The 17725-nt window shown below is 34.4% G+C and overlaps 1 protein-coding gene across 2 annotated transcripts in view; it reads left to right on the top strand.

Annotated features, from left to right (window-relative positions):
* Positions 1-17725, top strand: part of AXIN1 (axin 1) — a 154529-nt gene that overhangs the window by 124835 nt on the left and 11969 nt on the right. For both annotated transcript variants that reach the window (XM_051968864.1, XM_051968853.1), the window contains exons 6-8: positions 8682-9229; positions 11270-11446; positions 17420-17665. In XM_051968864.1, coding sequence (XP_051824824.1) covers positions 8682-9229; positions 11270-11446; positions 17420-17665 — 971 coding nt within the window. The remainder of the gene's footprint in view (positions 1-8681; positions 9230-11269; positions 11447-17419; positions 17666-17725) is intronic.

Below are 17725 nucleotides of genomic sequence, written 5' to 3'. Positions count from 1 at the left end.
AGTTCACACATTAGCTTTGGAGATTCACAAGTCAGGATTTGATATGAGATTCACAAGTTCAGTGGAGAAGATTCACAAGTCAGAAACCCACAATCCCAGAGGTTCCTCGGAGGTTCCTCGGAGGAGGAGTCAACCTTGAGTTCACACCTCTAAAAGAGCATATAAAAGGACAAGCACTAGAGACTTCAGGAGAAGGAGAAAGCAGGAGTCAGTGGAGGAGATTGAGAAGCCAGAGACTGCAGTCGGGCAGAACTGGAGATTCGGAAGAAGAGAGGCTGAAACTGGCAGAGGGAAAGGACAAGCTGCAAGAGCTCTTGGAACCAAGGAGGGAGATAGGCCTCTAAGAAAATTAACCGGGCTATTTTGGAAGAGACAATAAAGGATCTAAACTTTTAATAGCTGGCTGCATTTGATGTGATTATTACTTTGAACTGAAACTAAGGCTGCCTCCAGAAGCCCCCCAAGAAATCTGCTCCCAGAGAATGATTATATTTTGAGAAAAGAACAACACTATACTGCACAAGAAAAAAGAGAAGCAAAATAAAATGCAAACAAACAACAGGAAGAGTGGAAATGCTATGTTGTGAATCACACTCGGTTCCCATAGTTCTCTCTCTGGGTGTAGATGGCTCTCTTCATCAGTAACAATTGAAACTGTTTTGAATCATCTTATTGTTGAAGAGAGTCATGTCCATCAGAATTGATCATTATATTATTTTGTTGCTGTGTATAATGATCTTTTGGTTCTGCTCATTTCATTTAGCGTCACATCAGTTCATGTAAGTCTCTCCAGCTCTCTCTGAAATCGTCTGGCTGATTGTTTCTTCCATAACATTTATATACCATAATTTATTCAGCCATTCTCCAACTGATGAGCATCCATTCAGTTTCCAGAGGCCTCATTTCTAAAAATATATAGAAAACTGACGCATAAGATTATCAGTCATTCTCCAACTGATTAATGATCAAAGGATATGAATGCTTTTTAGATGAAGAAACATAATTATGTGAAAAAAAATGCCCTAAATCCCTATTAATTAGAGAAATGTAAATTAAAACAACCCTAAGGTACCACCTCACACCCATTAGGTTGGCTAAGATGATAGGAAAAGATAATAAAGAATTATTATTTAAAAAGAGGGTGTAGCTGGGACACTGATGTAATATGGAGGTGTGAAGTGATCCAGCCATTTTGGAGAGCAATTTGGAACTGTCCCCAAAGGGCTATCAAACTGCATATCCTTTGATCCAGCATTGTCATTAATGGATTTGTATCCCAAAGACATTATAAAAGAGGGATATACACATGCAAAAATGTTTGTGACAAGGAGTTGGAATTTGTGTAGATGCCCATCAGTTAGAGAATGGCTGAATAAGTTGTGATATATAAATGTTATGGAATATTATTGTTCTATAAGAAACGATCAGCAGGATGATTTCAGAGAGGCCTGGAGAGACTTACATGAACTGATGCTGAGTGAAATGAGCAGGACCAGGAGAATATTGTACACAGTAACAACAAAATTATGTGATGATCGGCTATGATAAACTTAGCTCTTCTCATTAATATATTGATCCAAGACAGTTTTAATAGACTTGGAATAGAAAATGCTATTCCCATTTAGAGAGAAAACTATGGAAACTGAATACGGATAGAAGCATACTATTTTCACTTTTTTTTTCTTTTCTGTTGCCTTCAACCTTGCATCATTCAGTTAATTATTTTGAGCTCAGTTTCTCTAAAGGCTTCCGTTTTTATTATTTCCTCAGTTTCAAATATCCAGCTCTCTCTGGTAAGCTTGTCACATGACTTAGGCTAATTGTCAGATGATTTTTTTTCTTAATATAAATACTAACATCTGAAACCCACATTAATATTACAAGCAGAACTATGTTTTGCCAACATGGGGCTGTTGTTCCACACCATCCTATGGTATCCTTTTCATGAAATGATGAACCTATGATTTGTTAAGGTCATTTTTGGTGAGGATAGTTCAAAATAGTAGGGTAAGTGGCATTAAATAAAATTATTTAATATGACATGGAATATCCTCCATAGTTTCTGATGTGGGGGGTCAGTAAGAAGTGTTGAGGGCATTGAATAGAAGGGTTGTGATGGATGTACAGAAGACATTGAACAGAAGGATTGTGATGGATGTATAGAACCTAGAAGCATTTGGCTTTTCAGATAGAGTCAGATTTATGAGATAAGATTTAACAATTAGCATCTGATCTACTGCCTTTGTCAGGGAGGGCATATGGGTACTAAAATTCTTGAAGGTTTTGTTTTTAGTTCCCAATTCCTGGGACAGAGAATATAGCTGATTGATAAAATATTCCCTAATGTCATTGATTATTTCCTAGATTTCCAAGCATCTTTCCTTAAGCTAAATAGACTGTTTTATTGATAAATATGTCTTAGTAAAAAATATTTGTCTTATATGTGTCTTATAAATGTGTCCAAGATTTTTCTTGGAAATTTTTCCTGAATATCCTTAGGGTTCAATTTTGTACTAATGGTATAACCTACCAGATAAAAGTATCTAATATCATTTTGTATCTGATCCTCCCTGTATTTTCCTCTTTTTAAATTTCATTTGATGGAAGAAAAGAAAGCAAATGGGTCTCATTGATATCTTTAATTTTAGATATTTCAAAACCCCTATCATGAATTGTCAGCAGATAAAAAGTTTTGTCTTCATCATTAGAAATATTATACAGGTATCATTTTAGTTTTTATTTTGATATTTGTTCAAAGACTTTTCTGCTTCATGCATCTAAAATATTCAGTTCTTTTAGTCATGTCCAACTTTATTTGATTCCATTTGGGGTTTTCTCGGTAAAGATTCTGCAGTGGGGGAGCAAGGGGAAGTAGTTTGACATTTCTTTCTCCAGCACCTTTAACAAATGAGGAAACTGAGTCAAATGGAGTTATGTGACTTTCCCAGAGTCACACAGCCAGTGTCTAAGCCCAATTTGAACTCAGGAAAAATGAGTCTTCCTGATGCCAAGCCCAGTGCTTTATTCACTGTACCACTTGGCTGCCCAAAATAGTATTTAGCTGCTGATATTGGGTTCTTTATACTGGGAAATTTGCTCACAGAAATAACTAGGATCATACATTATAAAGCCAGGCCTATTCTATTTGTTTTTAATTGCTTAAGTATTTCATCTTTTTTGGAGTTATTTTATATATTGTCTTTTAGATTCCAGGCACTCTTACCCATTTCCACACTATATAAAGAACTTCCTTTATTTTTCCTTGGGCATATAATTTCCTTGTTTTCCTTTTCATGGTTTTCAGATTTTACTTGGTATCATTCAGAAGCCATCCATCATTCTGTTTAGGCATTTTATGACAAAATCTGTAACTCCCAAATAATTGATTTGATTTTGTACAAAATTCAATAGAATAGAGATTCCTTAGTTATGCCTAATTTATATCCTTTTCTACTTCATAGAATTCTAGAAGCAGAAGGGAACTTAAGGACTTTTTAGTACAATTCTTAATTGAAGCATGAATCTCCTCTTCACCATTATAGCTCTTCAGTTTCAGAACCTTGCTAGCACTGATTCCCCCCACTCAGTATGGCTTGAACTAACCATTGACCCTTGTTGATGATGCATTCTCAGACTGACTTCTTCCAAGAAGCAGTTCCTGATTAGTTTCATTATTCTTTAAATTGCTTATATTCTCTAGAGTACTTTTCTTCTACATTTAAATTACAAAGTTCTTGAAATCAAATGTGCTTTCTATTTCTTCCATATCACTAACATTCTTTAAGATATTCTATTTACTGCAGGCATTGTATTAATACAAAAAAAAAAAAAGCTTTTTGGTTAAAGATCTAATGAAACTTAGACTGCATTAATTTTAGTTTCTGTGAAGAGATATATTATAATTTCAAGATGTTATTTTCAAACCTGTCCTTTCCTTCAAAAACAAAATTTTTTTCTCTTCTCTTTGATATATTTTATTCCTTTCTTTATACAATATTGTAACTAGCTCCCCTCTTATCGTTGCTTACGTTGTTTAAAAAGTTATTATGGCAGCAGCATTTTTCTAAACATTTTAACTATAAGGACAGAAATGATTTGCCTTCACATATGATAAATGAAATAGCCAAACAAACATGAAATTATAATAATTCCATAGAGGAAATGATTAGTACAATTAAGACATTACAATGACAATGTTTGTAAATTCCTTTAAATTCATGATTCTGGTTGACGTTGTAGAGATAATTAAATGAATAGTGAAAAACAAGCCAAGATACAGAATTATACCAATTATGCACAAAAAAAATTTGTTTTTTCATGATTTCTCAACAAATTTTGAGGAAAATAAGTTTTTCTGTTATATATTACATATAACCTATTAAAATAAAGAAGATAGGAACCATTTCTTATTTTTTTGTTAATCTTCCATAGTGCTCAGGAGAACACCTTGTTCATATTCAAAATGTTTATTGAATGAATGATTCTAATAACTGAAATCTAAAATTTTAAATTCTCCAAATAAAAACTTTAATAATGTGATAATTATGCCCCATCTAGTGGTCAATATTCAAATCTCTATGAAAAGTTCTTTCTCCAATTTTAGTACATTTTTTTATTTAATAAATGATGAAGATCAAAGGATATGAACAGACAATTCTCAGATGAAGAAATTGAAACTATTTCTAACCATATGAACAGATGCTCCAAGTCATTATTGATCAGAGAAATGCAAATTAAGACAACTCTGAGATACCACTACACACCCGTCCGATCGGCTGGAATGACAGAGAAGGATAATGCGGAATGTTGGAGGGAATGTGGGAAAACTGGGACACTGATACATTGTTGGTGGAATTGTGAATACATATAGCCATTCTGGAGAGCAATTTGGAACTATGCTCAAAAAGCTATCAAACTGTGCATACCCTTTGACCCAGCAATGCTACTACTGGGCTTATACCCCAAAGAGATACTAAAGAAAGGAAAGGGACCTGTAGGTGCCAAAATGTTTGTGGCAGCCCTGTTTGTAGTGGCTAGAAACTGGAAAATGAATGGATGCCCATCATTTGGAAAATGGCTGGGTAAATTGTAGTATATGAATGTTATGGAATATTATTTTCTATAAGAAATGACCAGCAGGATGAATACAGAGAGGCTTGGAGAGGCACGAACTGATGATGCTAAATGAAATGACAGAACCGGATCATTATATACTTCAACAATGATACTGTATGAGGATGTATTCTGAAGGAAGTGGATTTCTTTGACAAAGAGAAGCTCTAACTCAGTTTCAGTTGATCAATGATGGACAGAAGCAGCTACACCCAAAGAAAGAACACTGGGAAATGAATGTAAACTGTTTGCATGTTTATTTTTCTTCCCGGGTTATTTTTATCTTCTGAATCCAATTCTCCCTGTGCAACAAGAAAACTGTTCAGTTCTGCGCACACATATTGTATCTAGGATATACTGTGACATATTTAACATGTATAGGACTGCTTGCCATCTGGGGGAGGGGGTGGAGGGAAAGAGGGGAAAGTCGGAACAGAAGTGAGTGCAAAGGATAATGTAAAAAATTACCCAGGCATGGGTTCTGTCAATAAAATGTTATAATTATGGGGGGAAAAAAAGAAAATCAAAAAAAAAAAAAAAAAAGAAGAAAGAAAGAAGAGCTTTTTTTTCTCCATTGGAAAGAAAATATAAGAACATAGTTGTGGAATATAAAAACTTGTATTTGACACAGTAAAATCTATATTTATGTTCTAAATTAAAGTTGTCTCATGAATTTTTCAAGTCAACAATTTTTCTCAAAACCTAATTTAAAAATAAACAGTACTATATCTGCACATAGCACTCTGATGAATATGTTTTCTTGAAAAGACTTTGTAAAAGAAGCAAAAAAATGTATATAAGTACAATAGCCGCCTCTGTGCTTCAGGAAAGAGCTTAAGTAAATCAAATAGAGGTGTCTGGGGGAAAATAGGGAAGCCTTCTCAAATCTTTTATTCTTAACTCTTTCTTAAATTCTGTGATTCAAAATTCTTATGAAGCACCATGAAGAAAAACTGTTCTAAAAGAAAATTGAGTAAAGGGGACTCAATCCAAAGATTCTGACTGTATTTGAATATCCATTTATGGGACTGTAGAGTTATATACTGGGTCAGTTGGATGGTACAATGGATAGAGTACCAGTCCTGAAGTCAGGAAGACCTGAGTTCAAATGTGGCTTCAGACACTTAATACTTCCTAGCTGTGTGACTCTGGGCAAACTTAATCCCAATTGCCTCAGAAAATAAATAAAAGTAAAAAAAAAATTTTTTTTAAATCTATATAACTTATCCTTTAAATGAGCCCACTTTTGTTACTCTTTTGAATTACTTTAGTGATCAGGAAGCGATCTTAGCTAAGGTATACTGTCCCTCCATAGTTTCCTTGATCCTAAAGCTTCAATTAGTTATCTATTATTCCAAGTTTAGTAGGTCCTGTCAAATTCCAGTAAGATTTTAATGATAGACTGCTGTCCAAGAACTGACCAGAACTTCATCACCAGTTAGCTATATAGTAATTATTTTGTCAGTCTTAATTACTACTCTCAAAAACCATCAACTGAATTATAGGGCAGATCTCACTTAGTCCAGGTTAGTAATTCATATTCAATATTAAAATGAAATGAGACTCACTCCTACCATATAAATCATAGAGGAGTTAACTGTCTTTATTGATGGATGAGGTAGTCACAGCATTGAGAGGCAGATGATGTGATGGATAGAGCCCTTGCTTTGGAGTCATACTAGCTTTGAATTTTTCTTAGACATAATACCTAGATGATTTGCCTTGATTAACTCAGATATCTCTCAGATCTGAATTTGTGATTAATTTATGAGGAAACAAGCATAGATCTTTACACATTTGTAGTAGCATGTTCACTTAGTATTAGCAGGTTTGGTACAGAAGTATAAATACTTTTAAAGTTGGAAAAAATAATTTGCTCATTTGAGGTAAAAGAAAAAGGAGATTTGAGGAAGAAGAAATATTATTGCTACATTGTCAGAACTACAAGTTCACTGAGTATTTTTAAAAAATTATATGATGCTCCTTTTCACTATGTCCACTAGATGGTGTTTTATTCTCCCATTACTTCCCAGTCCCTTCTGATATAATTGATAATCATCAAGCTTTTATTGACTATTCACAGTGATAAACAGTATTTACTATATTCTTCCAGTTTCCTACCCCATAGATCTTGATTTCTTTGTTCATGTTCATCCCTAAACAATATGTTAGATATTTCTTTGAGAGTCAATATGTTATAGATAGAGTGCTAGACTTGGAATGAGAAAGACCTGAATTCAAGTCATATATCTACCAGTTATGTGATCATAGGGAGAACCCTTAACCTCTGTGAGCCTTAGTTTTATTTGTAAAATGTGGATCAATAATATTTGTAGTGTACTTTCTTATGGGGTTGTAATATAGCCCAAATTAAATAATATATTTAACTCAACTTTGTAAACTTTAAAGTGCTATGTAATGAGGCTTTTATTGCTCTCTTTCACTCCATCCTGTTAAAACTTTCTTTCATCCTTTAAAGACCCTACTTCAAATGATACCTTTCCTATTAATTCTATCATCACCAAGCTGAGATACTCACAGCACTTTGTTACCTCTTTGTAGTAGGTTCTATTTTGTCTTGTAATTATCTTTTTTCTGCTTCACCTCCTCTACTGGGCTTTGCCTTATTTTCCTTTGTATATCCCTCAACATATTACACATTAAATATTTAATCCATGATTACTGAACTATCAATCTTTGTAAAAGTACAGAACATAAAATAGATATGGTTTCTGCCCATACTATATAAGAATTTACTCATTTTAAAAGAATTTAGAACTCTATATGATACGGTCTACCCCAGAAGTCTTAACTGCAGTTTAAAACTTTAATAGTTTAAAATGAAGTGATCAACCTTGATAATCTCACAAGTACCTGGTAGCTCAGAATTTATGATCAAAATTAAGCTTGAATTGTTTAAAATTTCACTAATGTTTGTGGGATATCCTGAATAATTGTCATCATTTTTTTTGAAGTACAGTAATTTATGAAAAGCTTTTTACAGAATATCAGAAAAATTAGTTATTTTTTTAAAAGGCATACATCTTTGCCAATATAATCTAGACAATCTGTGACCTGCAAAATTTTCTTTGTTACCAATAAAGTTACATATATATGTCTTTTCTTCCTTTACTCTTGCTTTTTCTTGCTGTTCTTACTAGTCCAAAAGTACTGGTACCTGGCATATATGTGCTCCACCACCTTTGATATTCCACAATCAATGTGAATTCCTGAGATACGCAATAGCCAAATAATAAAGAAACGTATTCAAAAGTTATTAACTTTCCCTGTGCACCTTGGGCACATGCTAATTTTCTTTATAAAAATGTGTCCTCTTCTCCTTTTCTTGTGCTGTTTTTCTTCCTGTGTTATGACAACTTCAGTAGGCAGCTTCAGCATTAATACATCGAAAAACACTATGGAAACTTTGTTTGGTTTTTGTAGAAATATCTTCAGATAAATTAAGCAAGCCCTTCCTTTCCAGTTTTTCATTTGGTTTGATATTCTGATGAAACAAACTGAACTTGAAATGAATTGTTTAAGTTGCACTGTTTTCTCCTTCCTGATAGGAAGAAGAAGGTGAAGATGCAAATGTCTCTTCTGGTCCTTCAGTAGTTAGTCACAAGCTGCCTTCTGCACAGACCTTGCACCATTTCCCTCCCCGTTATGGAGAAATGGGCTGCGCTGGGATACGAGATGTCCATGAGGAAAATCCTGAGAGCATCCTTGATGAGCATGTACAGAGGGTCATGAAGACACCAGGTTGCCAGTCCCCTGGACCTGGCCACCATTCCCCAAAGCCACGCTCCCCAGACAACAGTCATGTAGCTAAGATTCCAGGGACACTGGGTACAGGACCTCCTGGACATAGCAAACACAGTACAAAATCAGGAATGAAACTAGATGCAGCTAATTTATACCATCACAAACATGTCTACCACCACATTCATCACCACAGTGTGATGAAACCAAAAGAGCAGATTGAGGCTGAAGCCACTCAAAGGGTTCAGAACAGCTTTGCTTGGAATGCAGAGTCACATAACTATGCAACCAAATCTCGAAACTACAATGAAAGCATGGGGCTAGCTTCAAATCCAATGGATGCATTGGGCTATAGGTGAGTGTCCTAAAGAACAACTGATTAATGAAAAACTTGAGTTTTTTACTTTAGTTGGAAGGTTTGAAACTAGATCCTCTTGTATTAATTATATTTGTTGTCGTCATTCATCTCTATAGCTGTGCTTACTATAGGAAAAATCAGTAAGAAAGAGTTGGGAAAGAGAGACATAAAACTATTTTCCTTTGTAGAAGAATGAGTGACATTATGTGAAATCATCACCTATAGATTTTGAAAATATTTCTAAATTGAAACTCTTCATTTTAAAAAGGATATTTAACCTACAAAGAACAATTACTAACAACAGGAACAAATTTTGAAATATTTTTTTCTGGATTATTATTTTTAAAAAAACAAAACCAGTGAGTTCATGATGAAGAATTACTGAATTCACAGTGTCCAGAGGAAGTGAATCTAATTCTAGACCTCAAAAACTCCTGCTGATAAAAATTCCAAAATACTTTTAAGAGTTCATCTCCTTCTCTAACTGTGCCTGAAAAGTCATAGCTAGAATGGCCTTCACAATAGACTTCCATATTTCTTCTTCCTTTCTCAATCTGATTTCAGCCATTAAGTATGAAGGCTGGGGTAAAACTCTATAAAGTCATATAGGATGGAACAGAAATTGGAAATATGCTCAAAATTTAAAAACAAAAGAGCCTAGACCTAGAACACCAATGAGGATCTCATCTCTTCATTATCTAGAGAACTAGCTGTTTCTTCATTGGTCACATAACCTTGACTGGACAGCAGATGGTCTAATTTCCCTGTTGCTGCCTATGTATCCTGCCCCCACCTGCTCATTCAAATTTAAATGCTTGCTCTGCTAGCAGTGAGTCTGTACATATTAAGAGAAAATCAACACGATATTTATAGTTGAGCATTCAGATAAGGTTATTGTTTCACAACTCCTAAGCACATTACAGCTTTCACCTCTCTTAAAATACTATCTATCCACTAGGAATGAAAGCTGGGTTTCTGTATTTCTTTTACATGCATTGAAAGGCCACAATTCCACTGAAGAGATGGGTATAATTGACCACGTACTACACTTCTTCAAAGGCTTCCCAGGGAAAATAGCGTTGCTTTTCTGGCACAAGAATTCTTAACCTTTTTGTTTCATGCATCCTGTTAGCATTCAGAAGCCTTTGAACTACTCAGAATTTTTTTAATTCATAAAATAAAATCCACATAATTACAAAAGCAACTAATTATTGAAATATAAAATATCAGAAAAAATTTTTTTAATTCACAGACCCCTGGTTAAAAACTTCTGGTCCAAGTAGAGGGTATAAAGCAAGAGCAATGGAATAAAGGTTTCCATAGAAGTTTCATTTTTGCCTTCCCACCAACTGAAGGAAGGTACTATCATCAAACCCAATTTTAACAGTCATCTTCAACTACAAGACAATAAAACTGTACCTAAATCTTTCTTTAGCTACCCCATCTGGAGAACTAATTTCTCCCACCTCTTTTCTCTGAGGAAAATGAATCAAACAAACAACAAATTACATGATCCCGGAAGTCAGAGTGACCAAAACATCCCAATTTAACTTAAAAAACAAACAGGATTATTTTTTGTTTTTTGTTTTTATTGTGTTTTTTTTTTTTCATTTATTAGGGAAACATTACCAATTGAATAAGATGCCATGCAAAGACGATGAGTAGAAAGTCCGTTGACTACATTCTAGTTGAAGAATCCATATTTTTAGGATAATGTCTTAAAGATAAAATAAAGATGAAATTAGTTAGACAAAAGTAGAATTAGATTTATTCTGTCTTACCTGAGAGAAGCCAGGAGTAGTGGGTAGTCAATATGGCATCAGATTTTGACATATTAGGAAAATCTTCTAAAAAAAAAAAAAAAAGGAAATGTAAAGGAATGGAATGGTCAGTCTCAGGAGGCAATGGCTGCTCCATCCACAGACATCTTCACACAAGGAATTGGTACTTTTCTGCTATCCTAGAGAGGAGATTTCTGCCTTCCACAGTATGTGATTTTGTAAGGAAAAACTAACCTTTAAAATATTTTTCTTTCAGTGGCAAAACTAGTATGCTCTCAAAAAGAAATTCAAAGAAAGCTGATTCAGGGAAAAGTGCTGGTCCCAACTATGAAATGCCTGGGTCTCCAGAAGATGTGGAGAAGAACCAGAAAATCATGCAGTGGATAATTGAAGGAGAAAAGGAAATCAGCAGGCATAAAAAAACAAACCATGGGTAAGAAACTATCAAGTGGAGAGTCTATAAGAATATTTGTTTTAACTGCTTATAAAAGTAATTCAGTCTTTATGGTAGAAATGAACCTCACAGGATAGTTAGAAAAGTGTGCCTGATTTGCACTCTTTCTTTTATTGTTTGCTTGCATTTTTGTTTTTCTTCCCCAGTTATTTTTACCTTCTTTCTAAATCAGATATTTCTTGTGCAACAAGATAATTTATAAATATGTATGTGTGTGTATGTGTATCTATCTATCTATCTATATATATATATATGTAGGATTTAACATATACTTTAATATGTTTAACATGTATTGGACTACCTGTCTTCTAGAGGAGGGGGGTGAAGGGAAGGAGGGGAAAATTTGGAACACAAGGTTTTGCTAGGGTCAGTGTTGAAAAATTACCCATGCATATGTGTTGTTGATAAGAATAATAATAAATATAATAATAATAAAAAGAAAAGTGTGCTTGAAGAAGGAGGGCATTGTGAGAATGGAGATGGCCTACTACTGTATTGGAGAGGAAAGGAACTAAATTTCTTATCACTTCCTTTCTCCAGGGAAAAAGAGGGGAAAGGGATGGTGCTTTTTTTTTTTTTTTCTTTGCTAAGGCAATTGGGGTTAAGTGACTTTCTTAGGGTCATAACAGCTAGAAAGTATTAAGTGTCTGAGGCCAGATTTGAACCCCCTGGGGGGGGGAGTACTTTTTGATTGCTCTCCCATTTGATCACAATATGCAATATAGTTAGATAAAGGTTAATGATTAGTATCAGTAGAAAAAGTATCTATGAAGAATAAATTACAAGCAGGATCTAGAAGAAAGTATTAAAGTTAGTTAACCACTAAACACTGTCTCACTGAAAATAGAATCACTCTCTGTTACTATATTAATTCAAATACATTGTGTCAGGTCAGACCTTCTGGCAGACATAATTACCACATTTGACAAAAACTGTTATGTGACTCAGCTGAGCTTCTAAGGTGCATGGTAAGACTTCCATGTTATAAAAAGAATTCTTGTTCTTTGATTCCTATGTAATGATGATTCTTCACATTTCAGTAGTGCTTTATTTAGGAATAGGGACTAATTGATATACATAACTCTCAGGTGAGAATATTGTCAATATAGTTTGCCACTTTTACAGCAACTTATCAATTCATAGTTGCCTAAGTCAGTGAGAGTTTAAAGAACTTGAACCATGCTCATTCTTGCTTCAGGATGTTAAACCTCACTGACTACTGCTTTATTTGGTTTACAAAATTCTTTGTTCATAACAACTCTAGAAAGCTACAAAGGGCTCATCCTGAATCATGTACTTAGTAAAGGTAACAGGTAAAGCTAAAACCCAGATTTTCTGCTCCCAGGCCAGCACTCAGGATTCTTTCTACTGCATCATTTTGCCTCCTGTGGTATTTTACCTTTGTGGGGGTCATTGTCCAGGATTTTTAGGTTAGTGTGTTAGGAAGGATAAGCTGTGCTGAACACTTTTTTAAGAGCACTAATGGTAATTAACTCCAAATAAATTTCTTTATCCAAATGCCTACCAGATTGATGCCATATCCCATCTTTAAATTAGGATTATTTACATAACATAGCGTCTCAATTTAGATCCTCTTTTTCTCTACATGTCAGACAAACTGAAAGCAGCAAACCTGGAAATGATATGGGAAATTAATGGTGGAAAAGACATATTGTTGGATAATTCTATTTTTCAGCAAGTACTGTGGTACTGTTCTCACATGTTTATTTCTGGGGGTGGTGATGACTTCATCTGAGAATGATCCAAGTATTTTAGAAGTTTACCACCTGATTATCACTTAATAGACAGAAGTGAATCAGAGTCTGACAGAAACACCCTGGATACTCTTATTTTAGCATTTGGTCATTTCCACTGCCACTACCCAAAGGATTAGGAAATGTTACTTTAATTTGCAATCTTGAAACTCACTGCTTAACCTTGGGACATCATTTTTCTGGTCTCTAAAACATACACCTTAGAATGAATAAACTTTAAAGTCCCCCCCAGCCTTACCATTCTTTGGCAGTAGCTATAATATAACTCCCTTTGACTCTTTTAACTCTCTCTGTAATGTGGTAAAATTTCCAGATAAAATGTATGTAGAGTCGGGAGTCATACATACACAATTTGGTTTATATTGTCCAGCTTATTTTTACAGTTGCCACCAATTTTCCCTTAGATTGTCCAAATAATAGCCCCAAGTTTGAAGAGTGCTCAGTCCTTTATTGTTAGACTCTAGTCCAATCTTAGTTCCCAGTTAAAATGGCCTTCTCTGTGATTTGCTATAACTGGCTATTCAGAGACAGCTAAAGGGTTCAGTGGATGAACTTCTGGGAGCTCCTGGAGTCAGGAAGACCTGAATTCAAATGTGATTTCAGCTACTTAATAGCTATATGACTTTGGACAAGTCACTTATCCCTCTTTACCTTATTCCACTGAAGAAGGAAATGGCAACTTATGCTAGTATCTTGACCAAAAAAAACCTCATGGATTGTATGGTCCGTGGGGTCATAAAAACTCAGAGACAACTAAACAACAACAAGCCAATTATCTACTTCCTCAAAAGAGTGCTGACTTCTTCTTTTTTGTGGCAGGAATGATGCTAATTTACTAGGGACTATGGGAAAGTTAAAGAATACTAGTGATATATTGATTATGCTCTGGTACAGGGGGTATGATGGATGGTCATCTGATTTATGGCCAGGAGAAAAGCTGAGATCAGTACTAGCTGTTGACTCAAAATCTAAGGTGGGAAAAGTAGTTATCAGATTCTCTGACCAATAGTTTTCATGGTTCATATCAGCAGTGGCAACATATAACCAGTCCCAGTGCCAAAGAAAATTAAACTTTGTGCTATTTTTGGCATGTGCATTAAAGGGCTTTGACTGCTCAAGCCTCTCACTAATCAATCATTTCTTTCTTCCACTTTCTCTAGCTCGTGTTTAAAAGAAATCTTTTCCAAATACAACTCTCCTTCCTTTCTAACTTGGGTCAAATAATATTTCTTGTTTCTATTAATGCTTTACTAGGCTCTCATTTCCGTCTTTATCTTGTTATCCCTTTCTTTTGTACTGTTATAAAATTAGAATGCCCATCTTCAGATTCAGCATTGTTGAAAGGCATTCAAACAGGAGTGTACTAGACTGTTAATTCCAGAAATTCTTGATATGTATTTATTTCTCTCTCACTTATCTCCTTTGGAGTCCATTACTTTAGTCATATTGTTGGGTAAGGGATTAATTCAATAAATATTTATTGAGTTCCATATAAAGGTACTATTCTAGACATTAGAGGAAATACAAAAAAAGAAAAAATAACAATATTGTTCCTGACCTCAAGGAATTTATAATCTAAATAGAGAGAAGTAAGACATATAGTGACAAATTAAATACTAATTAGAACATGATAAATATGTATGAGTTTTTAAAAGTACTATGAAATTAAATTGGGAGAGATCCCTGGAATACTTTAGGGTGAAGAGAGAAAGAATAAAATAAGGCAGGATTGAGATGAATCTTAAAAGAGAAGTAATATGTTAGTTTCTCTCATCACTTTTAATTCTCCCCAAGATCAATGTTTAATGTTGACCACATCTCATTTGTAATATATTTTTATCCTCATGATTGCTCCCTCATTCATTCATGAATTCATATTTAATTCATTCATATTTAATAAACATTCATATTTAATAAAAAGACAAATATTCTGAAACCAACTCCCTGTAACTTGGAGTTTCTATGCTCACTCTTCCCTTTTCCTCATCCTCCATTTCCACAACTGGGCTTAAGTGCTGATTCTGTACCTCATTCTTAGATTTATATTCTGCCAAGTCTGTCCTCTTTGCCATGTGCTCTGGGGAATGAAGCTATGAATTACTCATAGCTTATTTAGCCTCGATAGTCATTGCTATGACCAATAAGAGCAAAGGTAATAGGGAAAGAAAGACAAAAGACCAACTAAGTGTAGACTCTTCAGAGCCTTAGACTAAAACAGTAATTTTATATCATTTTCTCAAAAGTTAGAGGAATAAATAACTAAGACTGATCTTCATTGTTATCCCCCTTTCCTGAGAGAGAGTCAGAGATTTCTTTTTAAAAAGTCAGAAAGTAGAAAGAAAACACTATCAGTAGGATTAGGATCAGATTATTCTTATTTATAACATCAAATTATAAATAAGAGCAAAGTCCTTAGGAAACCCCAGAACAGAATTATTCTTTTTTGTTCAGACTGTCTTTTGAATGAAATACCCTATATACATAACTCATACTAACCCATATATTCCTTATCAAAGATTCAACAAAGTTCCCATTTGGATAATAATGCCTCCCTGCATTTCCCCTTTAGTAATTTTATTGGAATGAATCACTGTATTGTGTGTACACACACACTCTCTCTCTCTCTCTCTCTCTCTCTCTCTCTCTCTCTCTCTCTCTCTCTTCCTTCTGTCCAAGAAAGTAAGACGTGCAAGTGGTTTTCTAAAACCTAACTGCAACATGGGCTTTAGGACCTTTTCAAAGAATATCTCAGCATAGTATGAATACTTGGTAAAGTCCAAACTAAAATTGCATACTTCTAAGAGATAAATCATATGCATTCTTCCCCGTCTTTCTTTAATTTTGTATATTGAATTAATTGTGGTTTCTATCTTAAGTAATTTGCAAGTAGCTAAAGCCCACTGGCATAAAAGTAATTATAGTTCTTTCTTGATGGGACATTACAAACATGATAGTAACTATAGCATAATTCTTCTTTTCTTAACTATTGTTATCCTGAGCCAGGAAAAAACATATCCTGGGTCTTAGAGTACTAGACCCTTAAAAAAAAAGGCCTAAAAAAAATTACAAATCAATTATATCATCTCTCTGACCTTCAGTTTCTTAATCTCTGAAATGGAAATAACCATCTTTGCAAACTCTAAAGAATTAGGTTATTAGTATTACTGGCAGTTGTCCAAGTTTTATGAAACTACATTGTAGAGCTACTAAAATATCAGTTATTCAGGAGAATTGTTTTTTAAATTTTCATTTGTTAGGTGCTTTAAGAAAATAATTTTGTTCTAAAGCATATAATTTATAAGTATCTCTATTCTACACATTATAACGTGACTTTTTTTTTTTTAAATAATTTTGGATCACTTCAACCAAGTGACTGGAACATATTAGGACTTTAAAAATTCTCTCCTTTTTTCTTTCCTCCCCACCTCTGAAATTTTGTACAAAATACTGATACAGTTTGTCACCTAAGAATAATCTTTGCATTAGCTTTGGAAAATTGGCAACAGATTGGGCTCAGATACATTTTAGGGGTTTAAAATTTGAATTACACCATACATTTCAGCATTCCATGTGTCTAAAAGATATAGCTATACCAAGTCACCAGGAGTTAAAGCTGATCCACTTCATAGTGTAGCCACATATAACAAAATTATTGGGCTATGCGTCTTTTACCAGTAATGAGTCTTGTAAATAAAGCTACTTTGTGAAGTCTTAATTTTTTTTTAAGTAATTATGCCTCTGTTTCCAGAATAAGTTTAAAGTTGTTACTGCAAATAAGGCAGCTAAATTATTTTAGTTACATTGGTGTTGACAGTGTGTCCTGTTGAGAACATGCTTATGTTTGTGTTCCCAATCTATGAAAATCTATGAGGTGTTTTCTCACAACATAGAATTGGGGGAGAAGAAAATAATGATTCTCATGTGGTTCATGACCAAGTTTGTTTCCTCCCTCAAAGATCTATGTTGTAGAAATTTTTTTTGCATGATTACACATGTATATATAACCTATGTCAAATTGTTTGTTTCTCAATGCAGAGGGAAAAGGAGAAGGAGAGAATTTGGAACTCAAACTTTAAAAAAACTGTTGTTCATACATGTAATTAGGGGGGAAAATAAAATATTAAAGGGGAAAAAGTCTATGTTAACTGAGTCTTACCTTCATTTTATTTTAAAACAGGTCTTCAGGGACTAAAAAGCAACTGGGCCATGATAGTTCCAGACCCCTTTCCATTGAGCGTCCTGGTGCTGTCCATCCTTGGGTGAGCGCTCAGCTCCGGAATATTGTCCAACCTTCTCATCTTTTCATCCAAGACCCCACAATGCCACCTAACCCAGCACCAAACCCCCTGACTCAGCTGGAAGAAGCCCGAAGGCGCCTGGAAGAAGAAGAGAAAAGAGCTGGAAAACTGCCTACCAAGCAGAGGTATGGGCAGATTCCAATTGATTGAAGTTTCAGACAAAATTAATGTTATAAGAACAATAA

The sequence above is a fragment of the Antechinus flavipes genome, chromosome 1, assembly GCF_016432865.1.
Source record: "Antechinus flavipes isolate AdamAnt ecotype Samford, QLD, Australia chromosome 1, AdamAnt_v2, whole genome shotgun sequence".
Lineage (NCBI taxonomy): Eukaryota > Metazoa > Chordata > Mammalia > Dasyuromorphia > Dasyuridae > Antechinus > Antechinus flavipes.
The sequence above is the reverse complement of the archived record's forward strand: the minus strand, read 5'-3'. Positions and strand labels throughout refer to the sequence as shown.